Source organism: Oncorhynchus clarkii, chromosome 9 (assembly GCF_045791955.1).
Source record: "Oncorhynchus clarkii lewisi isolate Uvic-CL-2024 chromosome 9, UVic_Ocla_1.0, whole genome shotgun sequence".
NCBI classification, from domain to species: domain Eukaryota; kingdom Metazoa; phylum Chordata; class Actinopteri; order Salmoniformes; family Salmonidae; genus Oncorhynchus; species Oncorhynchus clarkii.
The window spans coordinates 721,658-742,767 of NC_092155.1; the positions used below are offsets into that span (position 1 = coordinate 721,658).

Genomic DNA, 21,110 nt, shown 5'->3' on the forward strand with positions numbered 1-21,110 from the left:
ACCGGTACAGAGTCAGTGTGCGGGGGCACCGGTTAGTAATGAGACTATATACAGGGGGTACCGGTTAGTAATGAGACTATATACAGGGGGTACAGGTTAGTAATGAGACTATATACAGGGGGTACAGGTTAGTAATGAGACTATATACAGGGGGTATCGGTTAGTAATGAGACTATATACAGGGGGTACAGGTTAGTAATGAGACTATATACAGGGGGTACAGGTTAGTAATGAGACTATATACAGGGGGTAACGGTTAGTAATGAGACTATATACAGGGGGTACCGGTTAGTAATGAGACTATATACAGGGGGGTACCGGTTAGTAATGAGTCTATATACAGGGGGGTACCGGTACAGAGTCAGTGTGCGGGGTTACCGGTTAGTAATGAGACTATATACAGGGGGTACCGGGTAGTAATGAGACTATATACAGGGGGTACCGGTTAGTAATGAGACTATATACAGGGGGTACAGGTACAGAGTCAGTGTGCGGGGGCACCGGTTAGTAATGAGACTATATACAGGGGGGTATCGGTACAGAGTCAGTGTGCGGGGGCACCGGTTAGTAATGAGACTATATACAGGGGGATGCCGGTACAGAGTCAGTGTGCGGGGGCACCGGTTAGTAATGAGACTATATACAGGGGGTACCGGTTAGTAATGAGACTATATACAGGGGTACAGGTTAGTAATGAGACTATATAAAGGGGGTACCGGTTAGTAATGAGACTATATACAGGGGGCACCGGTTAGTAATGAGACTATATACAGGGGGGTACCGGTACAGAGTCAGTGTGCGGGGGCACCGGTTAGTAATGAGACTATATACAGGGGGTACAGGTACAGAGTCAGTGTGCGGGGGCACCGGTTAGTAATGAGACTATATACAGGGGGGTATCGGTACAGAGTCAGTGTGCGGGGGCACCGGTTAGTAATGAGACTATATACAGGGGGATGCCGGTACAGAGTCAGTGTGCAGGGGCACCGGTTAGTAATGAGACTATATACAGGGGGTACCGGTTAGTAATGAGACTATATACAGGGGTACAGGTTAGTAATGAGACTATATAAAGGGGGTACCGGTTAGTAATGAGACTATATACAGGGGGCACCGGTTAGTAATGAGACTATATACAGGGGGGTACCGGTACAGAGTCAGTGTGCGGGGGCACCGGTTAGTTAAGGTAATATGTACAGTCGGAAGTTTACATCCACACAGTAATTAAAACTCGTTTTTCCACCACTCCACAAATTTCTTGTTAACAAACTATAGTTTTGGCAAGTTGGTTAGTTGGTCTACTTTGTGCATGACACAAATAATATCAGATAGATAGATAGATAGATAGATAGATAGATAGATAGATAGATAGATAGATAGATAGATATCTGATAGATAGATAGATAGATAGATAGATAAAGAGTTTTCAGGTAGATCAAATCAAATGTATTTATATAGCCCTTCTTACATCAGCTGATATATCAAAGTGCTGTACAGAAGCCCAGCCTAAAACCCCAAAACAGCAAGCAATGCAGGTGTAGAAGCACGGTGTCTAGGAAAAACTCCCTGGAAAGGCCAAAACCTAGGAAGAAACCTAGAGAGGAACCAGGCTATTAGGGGTGGCCAGTTCTCTTCTGGCTGTGCCGGGTAGAGATTATAACAGAACATGGCCAAGATGTTCAAATGTTCATAAATGTCCAGCATGGTCAAATAATAATAATCCCAGTAGTTGTCGAGGGTGCAACAAGTCAGCACCTCAGGAGTAAATGTCATTTGGCTTTTCATAGCCGATCATTGAGAGTATCTCTACCGCTCCTGCTGTCTCTAGAGAGTTGAAAACAGCAGGTCTGGGACAGGTAGCATGTCCGGTGAACAGGTCAGCGTTCCATAGCCGCAGGCAGAACAGTTGAAACTGGAGCAGCAGCACGGCCAGGTGGACTGGGGACAGCAAGGAGTCATCATGCCAGGTAGTCCTGAGGCATGGTCCTAGGGCTCAGGTCCTCCGAGTGAGAGAAAGAGAGAATTAGAGAGAGCATACTTAAATTCACACAGGACACCGGATAAGACAGGAGAAATACTCCAGATATAACAGACTGACCCTAGCCCCCCGACACATAAAGTACTGCAGCATAAATATTGGAGGCTGAGACAGGAGGGGTCAGGAGACACTGTGGCCCCATCCGATGATACCCCTGGACAGGGCCAAACAGGCAGGATATAACCCCACCCACTTTGCCAAAGCACAGCCCCCACACCACTAGAGGGATATCTTCAACCACCAACTTACCATCCTGAGACAAGGCCGAGTATAGCCCACAAAGATCTCTGCCACGGCACAACACAAGGGGGGGCGTCAACCCAGACAGGAAGACCACGCCAGGGACAATTAGGAGGCCTGCGTCCTGTGACCGTAGCGTACGTGTAGGTATGTACAGCAGGACCAAATCGGAAAGATGGGTAGGAGCAAGCCCATGTAATGCTTTGTAGGTTAGCAGTAAAACCTTGAAATCAGCCCTTGCCTTAACAGGAAGCCAGTGTAGGGAGGCTAGCACTGGAGTAATATGATCAAATTGTTTGGTTCTAGTCAAGATTCTAGCAGCTGAGTTTAGCACTAACTGAAGTTTATTTAGTACTTTATCCGGGTAGCCGGAAAGTAGAGCATTGCAGGAGTCTAACCTAGAAGTAACAAAAGCATGGATACATTTTTCTGCATCATTTTTGGACAGAAAGTTTCAGATTTTTGCAATGTTATGTAGATGGAAAAAAGCTGTCCTTGAAACAGTCTTGATATGTTCATCAAAAGAGAGATCAGGGTCCAGAGTAACGTCGAGGTCCTTCACGGTTTTATTTGAGACAACTGTACAACCTTCAAGATTAATTGTCAGATTCAACAGAAGATCTCTTTGTTTCTTGGGACCTAGAACAAGCATCTCTGTTTTGTCCGAGTTTAAAAGTAGAAAGTTTGCAGCCATCCACTTCCTTATGTCTGAAACACAGGCTTCTAGCGAGGGCAATTTTGGGGCTTCACCATGTTTCATTGAAATGTACAGCTGTGTGTCATCCGCATAGCAGTGAAAGTTAACATTATGTTTTCGAATGGCATTCCCAAGAGGCAAAATATATAGTGAAAACAATAGTGGTCCTAAAACTGAACCTCGAGGAACACCGAAATTTACAGTTGATTTGTCAGAGGACAAACCACTCACAGAGACAAACTGATATCTTTCCGACAGATAAGATCTAAACCAGGCCAGAACTTGCCCGTGTAGACCAATTTGGGTTTCCAGTCTCTCCAAAAGAATGTAGTGATCGATGCTATCAAAAGCAGTACTAAGGTCTAGGTGCACGAGGACAGATGCAGAGCCTCGGTCTGGCGCCATTAAAACGTCATTTACCACCTTCACAAGTGCAGTCTCAGTGCTATGATGGGGTCTAAAACCAGACTGAAGCATTTCGTATACATTGTTTGTCTTCAGGAAGGCAGTGAGTTGCTGCACAACAGCTTTTTCAAAAGTGTTTGAGAGGAATGGAAGTTTCGATATAGGCCGATAGGTTTTTATATTTTCTGGGTTAAGGTTTGGCTTTTTCAAGAGAGGCTTTATTACTGCCACTTTTAGTGAGTTTGGTACACATCCGGTGGATAGAGAGCCGTTTATTATGTTCAACATAGGAGGGCCAAGCACAGGAAGCAGCTCTTTCAGTAGTTTAGTTGGAATAGGGTCCAGTATGCAGCTTGAAGGTTTAGAGGTCATGATTATTTTCATCATTGTGTCACGAGATATAGTACTAAAACACTTGAGCGTCTCTCTTGATCCTAGGTCCTGGCAGAGTTGTGCAGACTCAGGACAACTGAGCTTTGAAGGAATACGCAGATTTAAAGAGGAGTCCGTAATTTGCTTTCTAATGATCATGATCTTTTCGTTAAATAAGTTCATGAATTTATCACTGCTAATGTGAAAGTCATCCTCTCTTGGGGAATGCTGCTTTTTAGTTAGCTTTGTGACAGTATCAAAAAGGAATTTCGGATTGTTCTTATTTTCCTCAATTAAGTTGGAAAAATAGGATGATCGAGCAGCAGTAAGGGCTCTTCGATACTGCACGGTACTGTCTTTCCAAGCTAGTCGGAAGACTTCCAGTTTGGTATGGCGCCATTTCCGTTCCAATTTTCTGGAAGCTTGCTTCAGAGCTCGGGTATTTTCTGTATACCAGGGAGCTAGTTTCTTATGACAAATGTTTTTAGTTTTTAGGGGTGCAACTGCATCTAGGGTATTGCGCAAGGTTAAATTGAGTTCCTCAGTTAGGTGGTTAACTGATTTTTGTCCTCTGATGTCCTTGGGTAGGCAGAGGGAGTCTGGAAGGGCATCAAGGAATCTTTGTGTTGTCTGTGAATTTATAGCACGACTTTTGATGTTCCTTGGTTGGGGTCTGAGCAGATTATTTGTTGCAATTGCAAACGTAATAAAATGGTGGTCCGATAGTCCAGGATTATGAGGAAAAACATTAAGATCCACAACATTTATTCCATGGGACAAAACTAGGTCCAGAATATGACTGTGGCAGTGAGTAGGTCCAGAGACATGTTGGACAAAACCCACTGAGTCGATGATGGCTCCGAAAGCCTTTTGGAGTGGGTCTGTGGACTTTTCCATGTGAATATTAAAGTTACCAAAAATTAGAATATTATCTGCTATGACTTTAAGGTCCGATAGGAATTCAGGGAACTCAGTGAGGAACGCTGTATATGGCCCAGGAGGCCTGTAAACAGTAGCTATAAAAAGTGATTGAGTAGGCTGCATAGATTTGCATAGATTTCATGACTAGAAGCTCAAAAGACGAAAACGTCTTTTTTTTTTGTAAATTGAAATTTGCTATCGTAAATGTTAGCAACACCTCCGCCTTTGCGGGATGCACGGGGGATATGGTCCCTAGTGTAGCCAGGAGGTGAGGCCTCATTTAACACAGTAAATTCATCAGGCTTAAGCCATGTTTCAGTCAGGCCAATCACATCAAGATTATGATCAGTGATTAGTTAATTGACTATAACTGCCTTGGAAGTGAGGGATCTAACATTAAGTAGCCCTATTTTGAGATGTGAGGTATCATGATCTCTTTCAATAATGACAGGAATGGAGGTGGTCTTTATCCTAGTGAGATTGCTAAGGCGAACACCGCCATGTTTAGTTTTGCCCAACCTAGGTCGAGGCACAGACACGGTCTCAATGGGGATAGCTGAGCTGACTACACTGACTGTTCTAGTGGCAGACTCCACTATGCTGGCAGGCTGGCTAACAGCCTGCTGTCTGGCTTGCACCCTATCTCATTGTGGAGCTAGGGGAGTTAGAGCCCTGTCTATGTTCGAAGATAAGATGAGAGCACCCCTCCAGCTAGGATGGAGTCCATCACTCCTCATCAGGTCAGGCTTGGTCCTGTTTGTGGGTGAGTCCCAGAAAAAGGGCCAATTATCTACAAAGTCTATCTTTTGGAAGGGGCAGAAAACTGTTTTCAACCAGAAATTGAGTTGTGAGACTCTGCTGTAGAGCTCATCACTCCCCCTAACTGGGAGGGGGCCAGAGACAATTACTCGATGGCGACACATCTTTCTGGCTGATTTACACGCAGAAGCTATGTTGCGCTTGGTGATCTCTGACTGTTTCATCCTAACATCGTTGGTGCCGACGTGGATAACAATATCTCTATACTCTCTACACTCGCCAGTTTTAGCCTTAGCCAGCACCATCTTCCGATTAGCCTTAACGTCGGTAGCCCTGCCCCCTGGTAAACAGTGTATGATCGCTGGATGATTTGTTTTAAGTCTAATACTGCAGGTAATGCAGTCGCTAATGACTAGGGTTTTCAATTTTGAAGAGCTTATGGTGGGAAGCTTCGGCGTCTCAGACCCCGTGATGGAAGGAGGACCAGAGAAGACTCGGCCTCTGACTCCAACCCGCTGCTTAATGGGGAAAACCGGTTGAAAGTTTCTGTCGGCTAAATGAGCGACACCGGTTGAGCGTTCCTACAGCATTTCCCTCCAGAAGCCATGAGAAAGTTGTCCGGCTGCGGGGACTGTGCCAGGGGATTTATACTACTATCTGTACTTACTGGTGGCACAGACGCTGTTTCATTCTTTCCTACACTGAAATTACCCTTGCCTAACAATTGTGTCTGAAGCTGGGCTTGTAGCACAGCTATACTCGCCGTAAGGCGATCGTTCTCCTGTATATTATGAGTACAGCGACTGCAATTAGAAGGCATCATGTTAATGTACTACTTAGCTTCGGCTGTTGGAGGTCCTGACGAACCATGTCCAGATAAAGCATCCGGAGTGAAAAAGTTGTATGAAAAAAAGTTGAGTGAAGGAAAAACAAAAAATATAAACGGTAATTTAAAAAGTAAAAACCGTAAAGTTGTCAGGTAGCAAAGTATGTACAAAAATTGAAATTGGCGAGTACGGACAAAGAGGTCCAACTCGAAGGAAAATCTGCCTCCCTACAGTGGCGTTGATAGATAGATAGATATCTGATAGATAGATAGATAGATAGATATCTGATAGATAGATATATATCTGATAGATAGATAGATATCTGATAGGTAAAGAGTTTTCTGATAGAGTTTTCTGATAGATAGATAGATATTTGATAGATAGATAGATATCTGATAGATAAAGGAATTTCTGATAGTTAGACAGATATCTGATAGATAGCTAGATAGTTATGTAATATATATCTGATAGATTTTCTGATTGATAGATAACTATTTGTCTACCAGATATCTATCTGACAGACAGATAGATAATTGATAGATAGATAGATATCTAATAGATAAAGAGTTTTCTGATAGATAGATGTAGATAGATAGATATCAGACATCTGCTTTGTGTTTTCAGCGTGTGTGTTTTCAGCGTGTGTGTTTTCAGCGTGTGTGTATTTTCAGCGTGTGTGTGTTTTCAGCGTGTGTTTTCAGTGTGTGGTTTCAGTGGGTGTTTTCAGTGTGTGTGTGGTTTCAGTGTGTGTGTGTTTTCAGCGTGTGTGTTCACAGCGTGTGGGTTTTCAGCGTGTGGGTGCTTTCAGTGTATGTGTTTTTTAAGCAAGAACGTGTGTTCCTAAGTGTGTGTGTGTCTGTAACAGACGTCACTATGATGCTATAACATTTGCTTCCTCCAGTGCCCCTGTCCACTTACTGGGCTCCAACGAGTATTCCTCTGCTGGCCGACAGACATACCGCCCGCTTGACAACGTACCAACAGACAGATATACCGCCCCCTTGACAACGTACCAACAGACAGACATACCGCCCGCTTGACAACGTACCAACAGACAGACATACCGCCCGCTTGACAACGTACCAACAGTTAGACATACCCCCCGCTTGACAACGTAGCAACAGGCAGACATACCGCCCACTTGACAACGTACCAACAGACAGACATACCGCCCGCTTGACAACGTACCAACAGACAGACATACCGCCCGCTTGACAACGTACCAATCAGTTGCCCCACTGAACAAAAGGATCGATGAACTTTGGCAGCAGAAAACTGGAAGAAAAGGCGGCCAAAGGTGCAATTGGCTTTGGGGATGACCAGTGAAATATACCTGCTGAAGTGTGTGCTACTGTTGGGTGTTGCTATGGTGACCTGTGAGCTGAGATAAGGCGGGGCTTTACCTACAAAAGACTTATAGATGACCTGGAGCCAGTTGGTTTGGCAACGAATATGAAGTGAGGGCCAGCCAACGAGAGCGTACAGGTCGCAGTGGTGGGTAGTATATGGGGCTTTGGTGACAAAAAGGATGTCACTGTGATAGACTGCATCCAATTTGCTGAGTAGAGTGTTGGAGGCTATTTTATAGATGACATCGCCCAAGTCAAGGATCGGTAGGATGGTCAGTTTTACGAGGGTAAGTTTGACGGCATGAGTGAAGGATGCTTTGTTGTGAAATAGGAAGCCGATTCTAGATTTAATTTTGGATTGGAGATGCTTAATGTGAGTCTGGAAGGAGAGTTTACAGTCTAACCAGACACCTAGGTATTTATAGTTGTCCACATACTCTAGGTCAGAACCGTCCAGAGTAGTGATGCTAGTCAGGCAGGCAGGTGCGGGCAGCGATCGGTTGAAGAGCATGCACTTAGTTTTACTTGCATTTAAGAACTGTTGGAGGCCACAAAAGGTGAGTTGTATGGCATTGAAGCTCGTTTGGAGGTTAGATAGCACAGTATCCAAGGAAGGGCCAGAAGAACACACAATGGTGTCATCTGCGTAGAGGTGGATCAGAGGATCACCAGCAGCAAGAGCGACATCATTGATGTATACAGAGAAAAGAGTCGGTCCGAGAATTGAACCCTGTGGCACCCCCATAGAGACTGGACAACAGGCCTCCCATTTCTGAACTCTGTCTGAGAAGTAGTTGGTGAACCAGGCGAGGCAGTCATTTGAGAAACCAAGGCTGTTGAGTCTGTCGATAAGAATGTGTTGATTGACAGAGCCGAAAGCCTTGGCCAGGTTGATGAATACGGCTTCACAGTATGGTATTTTATCGATGGCGGTTATGATGTCGTTTACCTTAGGCGTGGCTGTGGTGCACCCATGACCGGCTCGGAAACCAGATTGCATAGCGGAGAAGGTACGGTGGGATTCTAAATGGTCAGTGATCTGTTTGTTAACTTGGCTTTCGAAGACCTTAGAAAGACAGGGTAGGATAGATATAGGTCTGTAGCAGTTTGGGTCTAGAGTGCCTCCCCCTTTGAAGAGGGGGATGATCGCAGCTGCTTTCCAATCTATGGGAATCTCAGACAATATGAAAGAGAGGTTGAACAGGCTAGTAATAGGGGTTGCAATAAATGCAATGGATAATTTTAGAAAGAGAGGGTCCAGATTATCTAGCCCAGCTTATTTGTAGGGGTCCAGATTTGGCAGCTCTTTCAGAACATCAGCTATCTGGATTTGGGTGAAGGAGAAAGGGTGGGGGCTTTGGCGGGTTGCTGTGGAGGGTGCCGGGCTGTTGACAGGGGTAAGGGTGGCCAGGTGGAAAGCATGGCCAGCCGTAGAAAAATGCTTGTTGAAATTATCGATTATTGTAGATTTATCGGTGGTGACAATATTTCCTAGGCCTCAGTGCAGTGGGCAGCTAGGAGGAGGTGCTCGTATTCTCCACGGACTTTACAGTGTCCCAGAACATTTTTGAGTTTGTGTTGCAGGAAGCAAATGTCTGTTTGAAAAAGCTATCTCTCTCTCTCTCTCTCTCTTCTCTCTCTCTCTCTCTCTGTTACTGACAACATTGCTCTCTCTCTCCAGATATCAGTTACTGACAACATTGCTCTCTCTCTCCAGATATCAGTTACTGACAACATTGCTCCCTCTGTCCAGATATCAGTTACTGACAACATTTCTCTCTCTCTCTCTCTCTCTCTCTCTCTCTGTTACTGACAACATTGCTCTCTCTCTCCAGATATCAGTTACTGACAACATTGCTCTCTCTCTCCAGATATCAGTTACTGACAACATTGCTCCCTCTGTCCAGATATCAGTTACTGACAACATTTCTCTCTCTCTCTCTCTCTCTCTCTCTCTCTCTCTCTCTCTCTCTCTCTCTCTTTGAGCTGTGTTTGTAAGGAATATTCTCTCTCTCCAGATATCAGTTACTGACTCCATTGCTCCCTCTAGTCTCTCCACCAGTGATTTGAGCTGTGTTTGTAAAGGTATATTCTCTCTCTCCAGATATCCAGGAGTTCTATGAGCTGACAGTGTTTGAGAACCAGAACAGCGACCAGGCGAACACACCTGGACTGGTAGGACACACCACCGCACGCACGCACGCACGCACACACACACACACACACACACACACACAGTCTTGTACAGCTAATCTTGTGGGACACACAATTTAGTCCCAATCAAAATCCTAACCCTAACCCATACTCTTACCCTAACCTTAACCCTAACATTTTCCTAACCCATACTCTTACCCTAACCTTACCCCTAACCTTTTCCCTCACCCCTAACCCTAACCCATACTCTTACCCTAACCCTTTCCCTCACTCCTAACCCATACTCTTACCCTAACCTTAACCCTAACCCTTTCCCTAACCCTAAACCTAATTCTAACCTTAACCCTAAACCCCCTAGAAATAGCAATTGACCTTATGGGGAATAACAACATGTCCTTATGGGGAATAACAAAATGTTCTTATGTGGAATAACAAAATGTCCTTATGCGGAATAACAATATGTCCTTATGGGGAATAACAAAATGTCCTTATGTGGAATAACAAAATGTCCTTATGGGGAATAACAAAATGTCCACAGTTTTGTTTGTTTACTATTCTTGTGGGGACGTCTGGTCTTCAAGTATAGTTAAACACACACGCAACGCACGCACGCACGCACGTACGCAATTATGCACGCACACACGCACACACGCACACACACACACACACACACACACACACACACACACACACACACACACACACACACACACACACACACACACACACACACACTACTTGCCTGCACCGATCCACATGGCAACACCCCTCACTGTCTCCTAGCAACAGCTGCACTATCACTGGGGTAACAGCTGCATAATGTTGTGGCAACACGACCCCAACCCCCAACTGCTCTCATCTCCCTCCATCTTCTTTCTCTCTTTCGTTCCTCCTCTCCTCCTCCTATCCCTTGCTATTTGTCATGCAATCAAGTAGCTAGTGAGTCAGAAAGGACACTCTCTATCCTCTCTCTCTCTCCTTTCCTCTCTCTTTCTCTCTCTGTCCTCTTTCTCTCCCTCTCTCTCTTTCTCCCTCTCTCTCTTTCTCTCTTTCTCTCTCTCTGTCCTCTTTCTCTCCCTCTCTCTCTTTCTCCCTCTCTCTTTCTCTCTCTCTTTCTCTCTCTCTCTTTCTCTCTCTCTCTCTATCCCTTCCTATCTCTCCTTTCTCCCTCTCCCTCCCTCTCCCTCTCCCTTCCTATCTCTCCTTCCTCTTCTCTCACCTCTCTCTCTCTCTCTCTCTCTCTCTCTCTCTCTCTCTCTCTCTCTCTCTCCCTTCCTATCTCTCCTTCCTCTGCTCTCACCTCTCTATCTCTCTCTCCCTCTCCCTCTCCCTATCTCTATCTCTCCCTCTCCCTCTCTCCTTCGTAATGGAGTGATAGCATCATCCCCTCTCCCTCTCTCCTTCGTAATGGAGTGATAGCATCATCCCCTCTCCCTTACTTTCATTCTCCTTCTACTATCTCTTCTCTCTCTCCTATTTTATACCTCTCTCTTCTATTTCCTACCTAAGCCCTCCACATTCAAAATACTGACTCACCTACCCACATCCCTCTCTGTCTGTCTCTGTCTCCCCCCCTCTCTCTCTCTCTCTCTCTGTCTCCCCCCCCCTCTCTCTCTGTCTCCCCCTCCTCTCTCTCTCTCTCTCTCTCTGTCTCCCCCCTCTCTCTCTCTGTCTCCCCCCTCTCTCTCTCTGTCTCCTACTCCCCTCTCTCTCTCTCTGTCTCCCCCCTCTCTCTCTCTGTCTCTGTCTCCCCCTCCCCCCTCTCTCTCTGTCTCCCCCCTCTCTGTCTGTCTGTCTCTGTCTCTGTCTCCCCTCTCTCTCTCTCTCTCTGTCTCTCTCTCTTTCGCTCTCTCTCTGTCTCCCTCTCTCTCTCTACTCTCTCTTTCTCTCTCTCTCGCTCTCTCTCTCTCTCTCTCTACTCTCTCTCTCTCTCTACTCTCTCTTTCTCTCTCTTTCTCTCTCTCTCTCGCTCTCTCTCGCTCTCTCTCTCTCTCTCTTATTGCAATCTGATCCCACCTCCTCTTTCTCTCCCCCTCCTTTTTCTCTATTTATCTCTCTCTCTGTCTGGTATTGGATCTCAGTCTATCTGAGAGACTGAAGGGTTGAGGAGGAGGAGAGGAGAAAGGGAAGAAGGGATAGACAGGCAGGCGGACGGACGGAGAGGGGTAGAAGAGGGGGAGGGTGAGGGGTGGAGGAGAGGAAAGAGGAGAGACCTGTCTGTGTGGCAATGGACTGTCTCTGTATCGTCACCACGAAGGTAAGACACTTGTCTGTCTGTGTGTCTGTCTGTCTGTGTGCGTGCGTGTGTGTGTGTCCCTGTGTGTGTGTGTGTGAGAGACACGTGCGTTTGTGTCAGACACAGGGAAAGGCACGTGTGTGTGTGTGTGTATATGAGAGAGATGCGTTTGTGTTATTGTGATGCGTTCGTGTTATATGCAAGAGGTGTGTGTGTGTGTGTGTGTTTGAGAGAGTGAGGGAGACACGTGTGTCCTATTCCATATTCCTGTGTTTGTGGTGCCCAACATTTCATCGGTAGTAGTTGGAAGCCACTGCTGTGACAAAAATCAACTGTGATTTTTGGGTTTCTTCAATTCTTCAACTATCAGTTCTCGTCCTAATTCTGTAAGATTTCCATACATATGTATCTATGAGCTATATTTGCATTGTCCTTTATTTGAGTTAGCATTGCTTTGAGTTACCATTGCTTTGAGTAAGCCTAGGTTTGAGTCAGCCTAGCTTTGAGTTAGCCTAGCTTTGAGTTAACATTGCTTTGAGTTAGCCTAGCTTTGAGTTAGCCTAGCTTTGAGTTAGCCTAGCTTTGAGTTAACATTGCTTTGAGTTAGCCTAGCTTTGAGTTAACATTGCTTTGAGTTAGCCTAGGTTTGAGACAGCCTAGGTTTGAGTCAGCCTAGCTTTGAGTTAACATTGCTTTGAGTTAGCCTAGGTTTTAGTCAGCCTAGCTTTGAGTTAGCCTAGCTTTGAGTCAGCCTAGCGTTGAGTTAACATTGCTTTGAGTTAGCCTAGGTTTGAGTCAGCCTAGCTTTGAGTTAGCCTAGCTTTGAGTTAGCCTAGCTTTGAGTTAGCCTAGCTTTGAGTTACCATTGCTTTGAGTTAGCCTAGCTTTGAGTTAGCCTAGCTTTCAGTCAGCCTAGCTTTGAGTCAGCCTAGCTTTGAGTTTAAACCTAGGCTAACTCAAAGCAATGTTGAGTCAGCCTAGCTTTGAGTTAGCCTAGCTTTGAGTCACCCTAGCTTTGAGTTAGCCTAGCTTTGAGTTAGCCTAGTTTTGAGTTTAAACCTAGGCTAACTCAAAGCAATGTTGAGTCAGCCTAGCTTTGAGTTAGCCTAGCTTTGAGTCACCCTAGCTTTGAGTCAGCCTAGCTTTGAGTGTCTCTGTCCGGAATATTTGCTCTCTTGAGGGGGATACTAAGAAGCAAGCTAGATCTACTCAGGCTTTTATAACGCTAGTCAGCTTCAGTTAGCTTCACATTTCAGGTCAGGCTTTTATAAAGCTAGCCAGCTTCAGTTAGCTTCATATTCCAGGTCAGGTTTTTATAAAGCTAGCCAGCTTCAGTTAGCTTCATATTCCAGGTCAGGTTTTTATAAAGCTAGCCAGCTTCAGTTAGCTTCACATTCAAGCTCAGCCTTTTATAACGCTAGCCAGCTTCAGTTAGCTTCATATTCCAGGTCAGGTTTTTATAAAGCTAGCCAGCTTCAGGTTTTTATAAAGCTAGCCAGCTTCAGTTAGCTTCATATTCCAGGTCAGGTTTTTATGAAGCTAGCCAGCTTCAGTTAGCTTCACATTCAAGCTCATCCTTTTATAACGCTAGCCAGCTTCAGTTAACTTCACATTCCAGCTCAGGCTATATCAGTACTACGAAGATGGATATTGATCGTGCACCTGCAACTCTCTCAAGCCTGCTCGAGCTTGGCATGTAACTGCACGTTGATGTCGCACAAGGTTAGTCAAACGACAAACTCTCGAGACAATACTGAAACATCAATCCATGGGCGAGTCAGTGCCACATTTTCATTTGTGCCAAAATGAAAACGGATGAAAAGTTATCTTGCAAATCCAGCTATGGAGTGAAAGGCTTTTAGAATCAGCTATGGAATGAAAGGCTTTTAGAATCAGCTATGGAGTGAAAGGCTTTTAGAATCAGCTATGGAGTGAAAGGCTTTTAGAATCAGCTATGGAATGAAAGGCTTTTAGAATCAGCTATGGAGTGAAAGGCTTTTAGAATCAGCTATGGAGTGAAAGGCTTTTAGAATCAGCTATGGAGTGAAAGGCTTTTAGAATCAGCTATGAAATGAAAGGCTTTTAGAATCAGCTATGGAGTGAAAGGCTTTTAGAATCAGCTATGGAATGAAAGGCTTTTAGAATCAGCTATGGAGTGAAAGGCTTTTAGAATCAGCTATGGAGTGAAAGGCTTTTAGAATCAGCTATGGAGTGAAAGGCTTTTAGAATCAGCTATGAAATGAAAGGCTTTTAGAATCAGCTATGGAGTGAAAGGCTTTTAGAATCAGCTATGTAGTGAAAGGCTTTTACAATCAGCTATGGAGTGAAAGGCTTTTAGAATCAGCTATGGAGTGAAAGGCTTTTAGAATCAGATATGGAGTGAAAGGCTTTTAGAATCAGCTATTGAGTGAAAGGCTTTTAGAATCAGCTATGGAATGAAAGGCTTTTAGAATCAGCTATGGAGTGAAAGGCTTTTAGAATCAGCTATGGAGTGAAAGGCTTTTAGAATCAGCTATGGAGTGAAAGGCTTTTAAAATCAGCTATGGAGTGAAAGGCGTTTAGAATCGGCTATGGAGTGAAAGGCGTTTAGAATCAGCTATGGAGTGAGAGAATTTTAGAATCAGCTATGGAGTGAAAGGCTTTTAGAATCAGCTATGGAGTGAAAGGCTTTTAGAATCAGCTATGGAGTGAAAGGCTTTTAGAATCAGCTATGGAGTGAAAGGCTGTTAGAATCAGCTATGGAGTGAAAGGCGTTTAGAATCAGCTATGGTCTGAAAGGGATTTAGAATCAGCTATGGAGTGAAAGGCTTTTAGAATTAGCTATGGAGTGAAAGGCTTTTAGAATCAGCTATGGAGTGAAAGGCTTTTAGAATCAGCTTTGGAATGAAAGGCTTTTAGAATCAGCTATGGAGTGAAAGGCGTTTAGAATCAGCTATGGAGTGAAAGGCTTTTAGAATCAGCTATGGAGTGAAAGGCTGTTAGAATCAGCTATGGAGTGAAAGGCGTTTAGAATCAGCTATGGTCTGAAAGGGTTTTAGAATCAGCTATGGAGTGAAAGGCTTTTAGAATTAGCTATGGAGTGAAAGGCTTTTAGAATCAGCTATGGAGTGAAAGGCTTTTAGAATAAGCTTTGGAATGAAAGGCTTTTAGAATCAGCTATGGAGTGAAAGGCGTTTAGAATCAGCTATGGATTGAAAGGCTTTTAGAATCAGCTATGGAGTGAAAGGCTTTTAGAATCAGCTATGGAATGAAAGGCTTTTAGAATCAGCTATGGAGTGAAAGGCTTTCAGAATCAGCTATGGAGTGAAAGACTTTTAGAATCAGCTATGGAGTGAAAGGCGTTTAGAATCAGCTATGGAGTGAGAGGCTTTTAGAATCAGCTATGGTCTGAAAGGCTTTTAGAATCAGCTATGGAGTGAAAGGCTTTTAGAATCAGCTATGGAGTGAAAGGCTTTTAGAATCAGCTATGGAGTGAAAGGCTGTTAGAATCAGCTATGGAGTGAAAGGCTTTTAGAATCAGCTATGGAGTGAAAGGCATTTAGAATCAGCTATGGAGTGAAAGGCGTTTAGGATCAGCTATGGTCTGAAAGGGTTTTAGAATCAGCTATGGAGTGAAAGGCTTTTAGAATCAGCTATGGAGTGAAAGGCTTTTAGAATCAGCTATGGAGTGAAAGGCTTTTAGAATCAGCTATGGAATGAAAGGCTTTTAGAATCAGCTATGGAGTGAAAGGCTTTTAGAATCAGCTATGGAGTGAAAGGCTTTTAGAATCAGCTATGGAGTGAAAGGCGTTTAGAATCAGCTATGGAGTGAAAGGCTTTTAGAATTAGCTATGGAGTGAAAGGCTTTTAGAATCAGCTATGGAGTGAAAGGCTTTTAGAATAAGCTTTGGAATGAAAGGCTTTTAGAATCAGCTATGGAGTGAAAGGCGTTTAGAATCAGCTATGGAGTGAAAGGCTTTTAGAATCAGCTATGGAGTGAAAGGCTTTTAGAATCAGCTATGGAATGAAAGGCTTTTAGAATCAGCTATGGAGTGAAAGGCTTTCAGAATCAGCTATGGAGTGAAAGACTTTTAGAATCAGCTATGGAGTGAAAGGCGTTTAGAATCAGCTATGGAGTGAGAGGCTTTTAGAATCAGCTATGGTCTGAAAGGCTTTTAGAATCAGCTATGGAGTGAAAGGCTTTTAGAATCAGCTATGGAGTGAAAGGCTTTTAGAATCAGCTATGGAGTGAAAGGCTGTTAGAATCAGCTATGGAGTGAAAGGCTTTTAGAATCAGCTATGGAGTGAAAGGCATTTAGAATCAGCTATGGAGTGAAAGGCGTTTAGGATCAGCTATGGTCTGAAAGGGTTTTAGAATCAGCTATGGAGTGAAAGGCTTTTAGAATCAGCTATGGAGTGAAAGGCTTTTAGAATCAGCTATGGAGTGAAAGGCTTTTAGAATCAGCTATGGAATGAAAGGCTTTTAGAATCAGCTATGGAGTGAAAGGCTTTTAGAATCAGCTATGGAGTGAAAGGCTTTTAGAATCAGCTATGGAGTGAAAGGCGTTTAGAATCAGCTATGGAGTGAGAGGCTTTTAGAATCAGCTATGGTCTGAAAGGCTTTTAGAATCAGCTATGGAGTGAAAGGCTTTTAGAATCAGCTATGGAGTGAAAGGCTTTTAGAATCAGCTATGGAGTGAAAGGCTTTTAGAAGCAGCTATGGAGTGAAAGGCTGTTAGAATCAGCTATGGAGTGAAAGGCGTTTAGAATCAGCTATGGAGAGAAAGGCTTTTAGAATCATCAGCTATGGAGTGAAAGGCTTTTAGAATCAGCTATGGAGTGAAAGGCTTTTAGAATCAGCTTTGGAATGAAAGGCTTTTAGAATCAGCTATGGAGTGAAAGGCTTTTAGAATCAGCTATGGAGTGAAAGGCTTTTAGAATCAGCTATGATCTGAAAGGCTTTTAGAATCAGCTATGATCTGAAAGGCTTTTAGAATCAGCTATGGAATGAAAGGCTTTTAGAATCAGCTATGGAATGAAAGGCTTTTAGAATTAGCTATGGAGTGAAAGGCTTTTAGAATCAGCTATGGAGTGAAAGGCTTTTAGAATCAGCTTTGGAATGAAAGGCTTTTAGAATCAGCTATGGAGTGAAAGGCGTTTAGAATCAGCTATGGAGTGAAAGGCTTTTAGAATCAGCTATGGAGTGAAAGGCTTTTAGAATCAGCTATGGAATGAAAGGCTTTTAGAATCAGCTATGGAGTGAATTGCTTTTAGAATCAGCTATGGAGTGAAAGGCTTTTAGAATCAGCTATGGAGTGAAAGGCTGTTAGAATCAGCTATGGAGTGAAAGGCTTTTAGAATCAGCTATGGAGTGAAAGGCTGTTATAATCAGCTATGGAGTGAAAGGCGTTTAGAATCAGCTATGGTCTGAAAGGCTTTTAGAATCAGCTATGGAGTGAAAGGCTTTTAGAATCAGCTATGGAGTGAAAGGCTTTTAGAATCAGCTATGGAGTGAAAGGCTGTTAGAATCAGCTATGGAGTGAAAGGCGTTTAGGATCAGCTATGGTCTGAAAGGGTTTTAGAATCAGCTATGGAGTGAAAGGATTTTAGAATCAGCTATGGAGTGAAAAGCGTTTAGAATCAGCTATGGAGTGAAAGGCTTTTAGAATCAGCTATATAGTGAAAGGCTTTTAGAATCAGATATGGAATGAAAGGCTTTTAGAATCAGCTATGGAGTGAAAGGCTTTTAGAATCAGCTATGGAGTGAAAGGCTTTTAGAATCAGCTATGGAGTGAAAGGCTTTTAGAATCAGCTATGGAGTGAAAGGCTGTTAGAATCAGCTATGGAGTGAAAGGCGTTTAGGATCAGCTATGGTCTGAAAGGGTTTTAGAATCAGCTATGGAGTGAAAGGCTTTTAGAATCAGCTATGGAGTGAAAGGCGTTTAGAATCAGCTATGGAGTGAAAGGCTTTTAGAATCAGCTATGGAGTGAAAGGCTTTTAGAATCAGCTATGGAATGAAAGGCTTTTAGAATCAGCTATGGAGTGAAAGGCTTTTAGAATCAGCTATGGAGTGAAAGGCTTTTAGAATCAGTTATGGAGTGAAAGGCGTTTAGAATCAGCTATGGAGTGAGAGGCTTTTAGAATCAGCTATGGTCTGAAAGGCTTTTAGAATCAGCTATGGAGTGAAAGGCTTTTAGAATCAGCTATGGTCTGAAAGGCTTTTAGAATCAGCTATGGAGTGAAAGGCTTTTAGAGTCAGCTATGGAGTGAAAGGCTGTTAGAATCAGCTATGGAGTGAAAGGCGTTTAGAATCAGCTATGGAGAGAAAGGCTTTTAGAATCATCAGCTATGGAGTGAAAGGCTTTTAGAATCAGCTATGGAGTGAAAGGCTTTTAGAATCAGCTTTGGAATGAAAGGCTTTTAGAATCAGCTATGGAGTGAAAGGCTTTTAGAATCAGCTATGGTCTGAAAGGCTTTTAGAATCAGCTATGGAGTGAAAGGCTTTTAGAGTCAGCTATGGAGTGAAAGGCTGTTAGAATCAGCTATGGAGTGAAAGGCGTTTTGAATCAGCTATGGAGAGAAAGGCTTTTAAAATCATCAGCTATGGAGTGAAAGGCTTTTAGAATCAGCTATGGAGTGAAAGGCTTTTAGAATCAGCTTTGGAATGAAAGGCTTTTAGAATCAGCTATGGAGTGAAAGGCTTTTAGAATCAGCTATGGAGTGAAAGGCTTTTAGAATCAGCTATGATCTGAAAGGCTTTTAGAATCAGCTATGATCTGAAATGCTTTTAGAATCAGCTATGGAATGAAAGGCTTTTAGAATCAGCTATGGAATGAAAGGCTTTTAGAATCAGCTATGGAGTGATAGGCTTTTAGAATCAGCTATGGAGTGAAAGGCTTTTAGAATCAGCAATGGAATGAAAGGCTTTTAGAATCAGGCTTTTTACAGACAGGACCTTGACAGACAGGATCTTGACAGACAGGCTCTTGACAGACAGGATCTTGACAGACAGGCTCTTGACAGACAGGATCTTGGCAGACAGGCTCTTGACAGACAGGCTCTTGACAGGCTCTTTCTGTCATTACTAAATGCGTTCTGTGATTACTAAATGCATTATGTCATCGCTAAATGCATTCTGTGATTACTAAATGCGTTCTGTTATTACTAAATGCATGATGTGATTACTAAATGCGTTCTGTTATTAATAAATGCATTATGTGATTACTAAATGCATTATGTGATTACTAAATGCGTTCTGTTATTACTAAATGCATTCTGTTATTACTAAATGCATTGTTAGATTATTAAATGCATTCTGTGATTACTAAATACATTATGTGATTACTAAATGCATTATGTGATTACTATATGCGTTCTGTTATTACTAAATGCATTCTGTTATTACTAAACGTGTAATGTGAGGGAAGTGAGAGTGATTATTTTGAATCAGCTATGGACTGAAAGGCTTTTAGAATCAGCTATGGTCTGAAAGGCGTTTAGAATCAGCTATGGTCTGAAAGGCTTTTAGAATCAGCTACGGTCTGAAAGGCTTTTAGAATCAGCTATGGTCTGAAAGGCTTTTAGAATCAGCTAGGGAGTGAAAGGCTTTTAGAATCAGCTATGGAGTGAAAGGCTTTTAGAATCAGCTATGGAGTGAAAGGCTTTTAGAATCAGCTATGGAGTGAAAGGCTTTTAGAATCAGCTATGGACTGAAAGGCTTTTAGAATCAGCTATGAAGTGAAAGGCTTTTAGAATCAGCTATGGTCTGAAAGGCTTTTAGAATCAGCTATGGAATGAAAGGCTTTTAGAATCAGCTATGGAGTGAAAGGCTTTTAGAATCAGCTATGGAGTGAAAGGCTTTTAGAATCAGCTATGGAGTGAAATGCTTTTAGAATCAGCAATGGAGTGAAAGGCATTTAGAATCAGCTAGGTAGTGAAAGGCTTTTAGAATCAGCTATGGTCTGAAAGGCTTTTAGAATCAGCTATGGTCTGAAAGGGTTTTAGAATCAGCTATGGTCTGAAAGGCTTTTAGAATCAGCTATGGAGTGAAAGGCTTTTAGAATCAGCTATGGTCTGAAAGGGTTTTAGAATCAGCTATGGACTGAAAGGCTTTTAGAATCAGCTATGGAGTGAAAGGCTTTTAGAATCAGCTATGGAGTGAAAGGCTTTTAGAATCAGCTATGGAGTGAAAGGCTTTTAGAATCAGCTATGGAATGAAAGGCTTTTAGAATCAGCTATGGAGTGAAAGGCTTTTAGAATCAGCTATGGAGTGAAAGGCTTTTAGAATCAGCTATGGAGTGAAAGGCTTTTAGAATCAGCTATGGAATGAAAGGCTTTTAGAATCAGCTATGGAGTGAAAGGCTTTTAGAATCAGCTATGGAGTGAAAGGCTTTGAGAATCAGCTATGGTCTGAAATGCTTTTAGAATCAGGCTTTTTACAGACAGGATCTTGACAGACAGGCTCTTGACAGACAGGATCTTGACAGACAGGCTCTTGACAGACAGGCTCTTGACAGACAGGCTCTTGACAGACAGGATCTTGACAGACAGGCTCTTGACAGACTCTTTCTGTCATTACTAAATGCGTTCTGTGATTACTAAATGCTTTCTGTGATTACTAAATGTCTTGTGTGATTACTAAATGCATTCTGTGATTACTAAATGCATTATGTCATCGCTAAATGCATTCTGTGATTACTAAATGCGTTAGGTTATTACTAAATGCATTATGTGATTACTAAATGCATTATGTCATCGCTAAATGCATTCTGTGATTACTAAATGCGTTCTGTGATTACTAAATGCATTATGTCATCGCTAAATGCATTCTGTGATTACTAAATGCGTTCTGTTATTACTAAATGCATCATGTGATTACTAAATGCGTTCTGTTATTACTAAATGCATTATGTGATTACTAAATGCATTATGTGATTACTAAATGCATTCTGTTATTACTAAATGCATTGTTAGATTATTAAATGCATTCTGTGATTACTAAATACATTCTGTGATTACTAAATGCATTATGTGATTACTAAATGTGTTCTGTTATTACTAAATGCATTCTGTTATTACTAAATGCATTGTTAGATTATTAAATGCATTCTGTGATTACTAAATGCATTCTGT

The 21,110-nt window shown here is 42.8% G+C and overlaps 1 protein-coding gene across 4 annotated transcripts in view; it reads left to right on the forward strand.

The window, feature by feature from the left end:
• The window catches only part of LOC139417050 (disks large homolog 4-like), a 180,671-nt gene that overhangs the window by 17,128 nt on the left and 142,433 nt on the right, over positions 1–21,110 (forward strand). For 3 of the 4 annotated variants that reach the window (XM_071166291.1, XM_071166292.1, XM_071166293.1), the window contains exon 3: positions 9,713–9,783. In XM_071166291.1, the coding sequence (XP_071022392.1) occupies positions 9,713–9,783 (71 nt within the window). Of the gene's footprint in view, positions 1–9,712; positions 9,784–11,990; positions 12,020–21,110 lie in introns of those variants that run through there. The other variant, XM_071166294.1, reaches the window with a different exon arrangement.